General features: G+C 33.4%; 1 protein-coding gene across 1 annotated transcript; it reads left to right on the forward strand.

Annotated features, from left to right (window-relative positions):
• Positions 1-7,506: 7,506 nt before the first annotated feature.
• On the forward strand, positions 7,507-9,054 carry LOC132638375 (transcription factor RAX2-like). The gene is made up of 2 exons (XM_060355284.1): positions 7,507-7,655; positions 8,135-9,054. Exons 1-2 carry the CDS (start codon positions 7,523-7,525, stop codon positions 8,293-8,295), a joined length of 294 nt encoding a protein of 97 aa, XP_060211267.1. The 5' UTR covers positions 7,507-7,522; the 3' UTR covers positions 8,296-9,054.
• The last annotated feature ends 657 nt before the right edge of the window (positions 9,055-9,711 follow it).

A 9,711-nucleotide genomic window follows, 5' to 3' on the forward strand; every position in this document is an offset into this window, starting at 1 on the left:
TAATTCTCCGACACATTTATTTCCTCCGTGCACTTTTACTTGTTTACTTTTGACTTTTCACGTTCTTGCTGAATATTTGTTCTCTTCTTATTTATAGACGTATGCAGTTCAATTTTAATTCTCCTATACAAATTTATTTCCTCCGTACACTTTTACTTATTCACTTTTGACTTTTCACGTTCTTTAAGAATTAATAAATCTCATGTGGACATATGTCATAGTACTAAATTATTAGAGAAAAGACATCATTTAACCCCTGAACTTGGCACGAAAACTCACTTTAACAATTAAACTTAAGTTGTATTTATATACCCCCCTTAACAACTTTCATTTCAATTTTTTCCACCCCAAATGCTGACATGGCAAAAAAAAAAAAAAAATAATAATAATTAAGAGAGTGAAAAACAAAAAAAGTGGACCCGCTCTCATATATTTATTATTATAAATTAAAAAATAAAATAAATATTATACAATTAAAAAATAAAATTAAAATATAAACCATCTTCTTCACAATCCCCCTCCCACTCCACAGCCCCACCCACCATCTTCTTCCCACTCCACAGCCCCGCCCCCAGCTGCTTCTTCTTCCCACTCCACAGCCCCCCCCCCCCCCCGCCACAACCCCGCCCCCAACTGCTTCTTCTTATTTTTCTTCACTCCACAGCCCCGCCCCCACCACCTTCCTCCTTCTTCTTCTTCACAATCCCTCTTTCTCTCTATATTCTCATCATTCTTTTCTTTTCATTTTCACCATTTTTTGGTTTCTTGATTTTGATTTTTATTTTCTTTCAATAATAAAGTTATGGAATAATGATTATGGAAGAAATGAGTTTGCTAATAATAATACTAATAATGGCCAACAATAACAACCAAAACAATCAATTTGGACGAATTTAAGTATAAGTGGGACTAATTTGAGAAGGAGTTGGATGAAATTTGTTGGGGGAGATGATGGTGGTGGTTGTGGATGTGGGTTAAAGATGGTGGTGGTGATTTTTTTTTTCTTTTAAGGACATTTCGTCCAAAGAAATTTGATGAAATTTGGTGGGGAGATGATGGTGGTGGTGGTGGGTGTGGGTTAAAGATGATGGTGATGATTTTTTTTCTTTGAAGGGCAGTTTGTCCAACAGCAGCGGCGGTGGCGGTGGCGGTGGCGGTGGCGGTGGCGGTGGCGGTAGCAGCGGCGTAGTGGTTGCTAAAAGTAGGGTGAGGATGAGGAGAAAGAAGAAGAAAGAGAAAGAGAGAGAGAAAAAATAATAAAAGAAAAACAAAAAATGAAGTGTTGGTAATTTTGACATGGCAATGATGTGGCAACGACGTGGCAATGATGTGGCATTGACGTGGCAATGATGTGACGCGAGTGTAATACACCTCACATTGTGAGAGTGGTATTATTTTTCTAGGGTGAAAAATAATTGAAATGAAAGTTGTTAAGGGGGGTATATAAATACAACTTAAGTTTAGGTGTTAAAGTGAGTTTTCGTGCCAAGTTCAAGGGTTAAATGATGTCTTTTCGCAAATTATTATTCTCTCCTCATGTATACACGTATGCACTTCAATTTTAATTCTCCGACACATTTATTTCCTTTGTGCACGTTTACTTATTCGCTTTTGACTTTTCACGTTCTTGCTGAATATTTATTTTCTTCCCATGTATACATGAATGCACTTCAATTTTAATTCTCCGACACATATTTATTTCCTCGGTGCACTTTTACTTGTTCACTTTTAACTTTTTACGTTCTTTAAGAATTAATAAATGAAGTACTCTCTCCGTCCCATATTACTTGGCTACATTACTTGACTTTTCATGTTTTTTAAGAATTAATAAATGACGTACTTCTTTCGTCCCATATTACTTGGCCACATTACTATACTTGACTTTTCACGTTCTTTAAGACACTGCGGACCCGTGAGGACTTAAAAAATAAACACACAAGAGGTAGAATTAATGTTCAACTTCTGAAATATACACTTGTTATAAAAAGTAAGAACCAAACATATACTCCTACAAATAAAATACTGTGTCCTTGGACGTGGACCCCATATTCCCCACCCACAACTCTCCCAATAAAATTTACATTGGGTCCCACATAGACAAATGGCGACGTGAGTCCCATATTATTAGCTTATTTACGTTTAACTTATCTCATACCTCCTTTCTTGCTTGTACCAAAATAATTTTGCTTTCCGTTAAAATTTTAGTCAGTACCTCCGACATTAATTAATTTTATAAATCATATAATAATACTAAAATAGGATTGTCACTAAAATTTTCAAATAGTAATTCTTCATTAAGCAGAAATCAATTTGTATTTGTCCATTTTAAACATTTAAAATTAATTAAGATATTTGAATAATCTAAGTTTGAAAGATGAAGAATGGGACGACCAAGGACAAAAAGGTAATTTCAGAGCTAACATTTTGGCAATTTCTATTGTTATTGTGCTTGAAACTTGAAAGCTGTTGTACTAAAATACTTTGTAGGTGTATGTTTTCCTCAATTGGACAAAAGACCCACATGCCAATTACATTTCTTCATGTGGGTCCCATTCTGTTGACACCCACATGGCTATTTTAAACTCCTATATCTTTAGTTTTTGTTTTCCTCCTAGGTAATTTAAATTTCAACCAAAAACAAAATTTGTTCTTAATTTTACAAGGAAGACTTAAGTAACACTGAGATGGAAATCCAATCCAACCAAACCAAATTACATGCAACTCATTCACGAGAATGGCACACAACACAACAACAACAACAACAACAACAACAACAAAACTAATAATTACCAGGATAAATTTCAATTATTGTTTCGAAAGATTGGCGTATGAAAAAATCAAAATTAATTTAGGGATTTTGCGGAACAATTATATTAATCCTATTACAAATTCTTCGTTACATAATTGTTCGATTACTTGTACACAGTGATAGGTTTTTTTTTTCTCTAATGAGTTTAATCATGAAAGGTAAAAGGGAATAAAGGATAAGTTTATTCTCAATTTACCATTTGCTTAACTAAAAATAGCCCAATAAACTCTACTAAAATCAACCAACTAACTACATTTTTTTTTATCTCAATTCGTATTATTGTGTGGATTTCCATACAAATTTATTTGGATAAAAATGAGCAACAGAATCAAGATTTCACTAAGCGGATTCAAAGTCAATATACGAAGATGTCAAAGAGATTCGACATCTACTATATATATTTACAAAAAATAATTTTAACCTTGAATATACAATATAATTTCCAGAAAGTGAATTCAAATTAAACCCCCTGTGCTCCGCGTATGAAGAAAACTGTGATAGTATTTGAAAGGTAATATGCTTAGTATAACTTCGAGTTCTACAATAAAACTAATACTCACTTAGATACAACTAATGTAACATTTTTGATGAAGATGAAAATCAATTATTATTCTATAAAAATCTCTTTATTCTATTTTTTAAAATTGTTTAGTAAACAAAACTTTCTTTTTTTGTTTTAATACTACTTAGGGTGGTTCATTCGGTCCCAAAACGGGATTTTACACATAAAAATAGTACTCATTAATTGATGCAGCATATACGATTTCTAAAAATTGTCTTTCCAAGCTAATTTGCATTTATTAAGAAAGCTATAGAATAACTTAACCAAATACCTTTGAATTAATGTTATTGACTTGTTTCTTAATGAATGCGATAGAGTTAAAGACATATTCCTTTTTAATTGAAGGTAATACATTTTTTTTTTTGTGTGCGGATTACCCTTCTTTTGGGGTGGTCTTTAATTTTTGACCTTCAAATTGGTGGTCTTTAATTTTTGCCCTTCGCCTAATACCCTGAGGTTCTGGGTTCGAACCATAGCTCAGTAAAAAAAAAAAAAGAATATTCACAAGGCAGAGGTTGAATTCACAAGGCAGAATTTTGCTTTCAAAACTCTGCCTGCAAAACTCTACCTTAAGGTAGAGTTTGAAACTCTGATGCTGGGGCAGATGTTGTGCAGATGTGTGAGTGGTAATTCATTTTGATAGTGTTCTTCTACAAGTTGGACTTACTTTAGGCGATTTTGCTTTGTGTCAGCTGAGCAACTTTTTGATCTGTTTCCATAGGCTGAGGGATGAGAATATACACATTATTTAGAACACTCAGGTAATGTTTGAGATTTTTCAGGCAGAATTTTGCCTGAAGTTAAGGAAAAATTCTGCCTTAGGTAGAGTTTGAAACTCTGCCTGAAGCATGCAAAACTCTGTCTTGCGAATCCAAACTCTGCCTAGCGATTTTTTCTTTTTAATTTTTGACTGAGCGGGGGTTCGAACCCAAAATCAAGAGGTTCTAAAAAGGGCAAAAATTAAAGATCACCAATTTAATAGGCAAAAATTAAAGGCCACCCAAAATAAGAGTATTCCTGCGAATTGCCCGAGGTAATATACAACATAAAATATTACATGAGACTAGTTATCATGGTGCACTTTTATCCATACTTGAGAAGCATGTTACATAACACACCGCCCTTTAGTAGTTCTATGGAAAACACATGGCAGAGGAATATGCATACTGTGTACGAGTTCTTTAAAGTCAATAATAGGATTCTTCATTGAGTGCAATAAAATGTTTTTAGTGAAGTTGGAAAATTGGCTTGTTGCAATTATTTGCAAATATTTGTTAGGACCACTTTGCAGGAGAATATTGTGTGCAGAAAATGTTTGCCCTGTTAGGCTTATTGTTGAGGATAAAAAGCGTCATAGCAAACATTTTCAACATACATATATAGAATTTCAATGTAAAGTACTTGATCAACTTCTTTTGGAATATATGATGAAACCGAAACGTTCGCAATCTTCTTTAGTTTCATTTACCACGTCAGATAGAAAAAGCAAAACCAAAAACATGTAACAAAACCAAAAACATGTACTTGATCTACTTCATTTGTAATAAGCAGAACCCATCGGGAGCCTCCTGAGGTAGACACAATCTTTCACTTAAACATTTCAACTAAATCTTAAACCATTTAGACATCTGAGGTGGGCTCCGACTGTGTCATTTAGACACTTTTCGCTAACTTGGCAAGTTGTGTGGATTTCACACCAAACAGGCGCACGGGGAAAGGCCAAAAATCATATTTTTTAATTTTTTTTCTTTCCTTTGTTTTCTTCATTCTTTTATTTTTTATTTTTTATTTTTTTCTTCTTCTTCATTCTTTTTTTTTAACCATCTCCCTACCATCATCAAGACCACCGCCGCCGCTATCACTATTGGAAAAAAAAAAGTCAATTACATTTTTAATTCAACTTAATTTCTTGCTCTCTCTCTCCTAGTAAAAAGAAAAAGAAAATCAAAGGAGCTCATCGAAACACCATTAATGTGTTCTTTTAAAAGATTGAAGGTTTAAAATGGGTTACTTTATTTGATGACAATTTTGAGAAATTAATGTTGGATTTTGTCTTCGGGTTTTCATGGGGAATCTTTACCTTAAGTTTAACAAATTTGGAGGAGTTTTTCTTGAAATTTTGAATTAAAATCGTGGTTGGAACAAGAACACAAGTGAAGATGGTGAAGAACACCAAGAACATAATTTCCAGCTTTTCTTTTGTTAGTAAATGCATTTTTTTAAAATATTTTTTTTCAAATATTATTATGGGATCAAATGACTCATGTCCTAATTTAATTTGTCATTTTGCCACGTCATTGGTGAGTGTGCTACAGACACATTACATATTTGGCACATTGTGAGAAAAGTGTCTAAATAACACAATCAGGGCCTACCTCAGTTCTCTAAATGAAACAAAATTTGGTTAGGATGTTTAAGTGAAAGATCGTGTCCACCTTAGGAGGCTCTCGATGGATTGTGCCTTTGTAATATTAAGTATGAAATCAAACTTCCACAGTTTTTGGTTTAGTCTTTAATTTACCTAGTCAAATAGAAAAAGCAAAGCAAAAAACATTGCTATAAAAAGCATAAATACTGGAGTATGGGAATGAAAACTAAACCAAGGTAATAATTCTCTCTCTCTCTCTCTCTCTTTTTTTTTTGATTTAATATGAATAATGCGATTGCATTATCGAAAAGGAAATAGCAAAATTACCATAATTGTAATATTCATGTGATGTTTGTAATATTTAATATAAATTAACTTACTATAAGAAATGAGATTTTCTGTGACGACTATTAATTAGGTGACGATCCACAATGTCGCCACGGAAAAGCTAGATGTAAAGTTATCGAAGTTTCGTAGTGAATGTAGTAATCACAATGAAAAGTAACATATAATTGGCTATAAAAGGTGGTCATCGCATATATATATTCTTATTATAATTACATTTTCCTTGGCCACGAAAAACAAAATTTGGCTGGAATTTATTTTATAGTGATCGCCACTAATGTTGATAAGTCATTGTGCTTAATGAATTGTCAAAATAGGGGTTTTCGTGGAAGCTCATATAGTCGCCACAAACAATAAGGCATTTAATATTGTAACATAACGGAATACTGATTTTTTTAGTAGAAATAAAACACAATAAAAAGTATTAATATCGACATTCGACACTACTTGCCATAATTTTTTTTAAAAAGAGAGCTTTTTTTTTTGGCGACTCTAATTGTTATAGAAACAGTAGGGTTTGTGGCCGAGGCCACGTTCCTCGTTGAAATCCATCATGACAACCTTAGTCGCTAAATATTACTTAATAAATCGGTTGATTGAAATTGCGAGATGAATAGATATTACAGATGATGAATCAATTTTTGTTCTTCCTTAGCGATCTTTCATATCCTAAACCATTTGAAAGAGTCGAGGCCTAAAAAGGAAAGATGATGGAAAAGGTGATATCTTTACTTCAATGAGCCTAGTCTTTCTGCAGTCATAAACTCAACAAATATGGCAGCTAAATCATATCTATGTTGATTGGGTACAAAAAGAAACCAAATGTTCTCGATACAACATTAGTGTTATTAGGGGACTGCAACTTTGATTCTTGCACAAGACTTCTAACTTCTAAATTGTCATTTTTGGTACAAGTTAGTGAAATTGGGTACAAAAAGAAACCAAATGTTCTCGATACAACATTAGTGTTATTACCATGTATATTGAAGAGAAAAAATTGTTCTAATTAGTTTTCAGAGTTGAGATAAGTTTTGAAAGTAGAAGACTAAAAGGTAAGTCCAATAGCGTTCACTGCAAATTTGGGCAGTATACATATAGTAAAAACATAAGCTAACATGTCAAGCGAAGTGTCCAAAGTAAAACTAAATCAGATGTATTGTCATTTCAAGAAATTCAAGGGGGCAGACACCAAATAAATTTATTTTTCCCTCTTGGCATTAAAGAGGCAGTGATCACCAAATTAAAGATATTCTCAAATGGTCAATTAATTAAAAGTCTTCTAAGTGTGTGTTATGATTAATTTAATTGAATTCCTAGATTTTCAGCATCCTGACCCCAACTTATTACTTAATAACCTCCCCTCCTTTCTATATATATATATATCTGTGTGCGCGCGCGCTACAGTCCATTGCACGCTCAAAAGTGGCTTGAAATAACAATGGGAAGGACACCTTGCTGTGATAAGACCAAAGTGAAAAGGGGACAGTGGTCTCCAGAGGAAGATGAAATTCTCAAGAATCACATCCTTAAACATGGCACTTGCAATTGGATTACTCTTCCTCACAGAGCTGGTTCTATTTCTCTTTTTTTTTTTTTTTCCTTTCTCATACATCTGGTAAGCTAATAATCTTGAATTTTTCTTTCATTATTATTATCTTGTTTCTTACAATTGAGTTACTCCCTCGTCCTTGTTAACATCGTGCTAGTCAAACAGGTTGGGTGAAAAGTAAGTGCCATCAAGATAGCATTAATTATTATTTTATCTTTGATCTATTTGATCCAACAAATAAGTTATAGTACAATTTTCTAAGAAAGTCTCTTTTTTACTCGTCTTGAGGAGAGATGCATTTAATCTAGTCAAATAACCCTTTTAATTAATGTTACTAAATGATTTTGTGCTAAAAACTTATACGACATGTGAAAAGACCGAGGGAATTGGAGTAGTAAATTGAGTCTTAAATCCACCGTATATTATGTATATAACCTATTTTTACCCTTTAGTTGCTTTTGTTTGACTCTAAGGATCAATTTATTCATGTACAAATTGCAGGGCTAAAGCGTTGCGGCAAGAGTTGCAGATTAAGATGGCTGAATTATTTGAGACCAGATATCAAACTTGGCAATTATACACAAGCGGAAGACAACCTTATCTTCTCTCTCTACGCTCAACTTGGAAGCAGGCTAAATCTTGCTCTTCAACTATTTTCTTAATCTAATCTTTTCCCATTTTAATAAACAGTTTTAGTATTTAAAAGTGACACCACGTTTTTTTTCCTTTTTTTTTTTTTTGAATTTGCAGATGGTCTGTTATAGCGTCTAAGCTTCCAGGAAGAACAGACAATGATGTCAAGAATCACTGGAATACCAAGTTGAAGAAGAAGCTTTCAGCAACAAAAGCCAACTTTGATGATGATGATAGAAAGGAAATTTTGAATTCCTCAAACGAAGCAGCCTATTCTCTAATGAAATTTCAATTTCCAAGTTGGGAGTCTGCTAATAATAATAATAATAATAATAATACCAACAACATGGTTCAAAATGACCAAAAATATCCAAGATTCACTCAGGACCACTCCAAGATTTCGACTTCCGAACAAGAAGGATCAATGATTTTCGGAACATCTAATTCTTCACTTGATTCTATGCATGATCTTGCATGGTTTGAAATGTACTTTCCAATGGATTCCAACACTGATGAAATTATGGGTGGCAATGGCACATGGACTCAATAATCAGTCCTTGAAGAAATCGGCTTTCCGCCCACATTCAGTTGATTTGCTTACTTCTTGAATATGTTACTAAACAGGAGAGATTATGTGAAAACACAAAGTAAATGTAATCTCTCATTTAGTATCTAGATGATTTACTAGTAGAATTATGACATCAACTAGAAAAGAAACATGGGAAGCATATAACATTGAAGAAAAGGAGGTGTTTACATATTTAATTTATTTAATTTCAGTGCTTGTGGTTGCGACTTTACCTTTCTGGCTTCAGATAGTTATTGGATGTGAGCTTCTACTAATATTGCATCTGCTTGTATATTGTGGGCCTTACTTGCAGAAAATGAAGGAACTAAATTTCTTTAGGTAAAATCAACCATTTCAGTGAGCATGACCTTATAAGAATTGGGGAAGTATCATATTGACTGTCTTGTACTTAATTTAGCCATGTGAATGGAGGTGATTAATTTTTTAACACTACTACTTTTCACTCATCTGCAATAAGTGCTTGCATAGAAGATTTACTGAGCATAAGAATATATCAATATTAAACAATCAACTCTTGAAAAGTATTTTTAGAACATCAAAAGTAGCATGTTTTTCCCCCTTTTCAACTTCACATAGAGACTCGTTTATCTGCTGTCATTTTATACAGTTATTTATTGGTCCTGCATGCATCCTTAGTAATTCAAAGCCCCCAAGTTATAACCCTCCATCATAAGAATACGTTAAACCTTTACACTGTCTCATGGGAGGCAACGAGAACGTAACTGCAAAAAGGATACCGAAGAAGGAAAGCAGTCAAGAAAATTCAAAAGCCAACCACACGAAATCAATCATAAAAAATGCACACTAATATCTCCCTTCTCCCGTTAGAAGCAACGAAAAGGTGATAAAACAGGTT

The sequence above is a fragment of the Lycium barbarum genome, chromosome 4, assembly GCF_019175385.1.
Source record: "Lycium barbarum isolate Lr01 chromosome 4, ASM1917538v2, whole genome shotgun sequence".
In the NCBI taxonomy this organism is placed as follows: Eukaryota; Viridiplantae; Streptophyta; class Magnoliopsida; order Solanales; family Solanaceae; genus Lycium; species Lycium barbarum.

Coding starts and splice junctions, on each gene's coding strand:
- LOC132638375 (XM_060355284.1), top strand. CDS start 7,523: ATGGGAAGGACACCTTGCTGTGATAAGACCAAAGTGAAAAGGGGACAG. Junction 7,656..8,134: donor TACTCTTCCTCACAGAGCTG/GTTCTATTTCTC, acceptor TACAAATTGCAG/GGCTAAAGCGTTGCGGCAAG.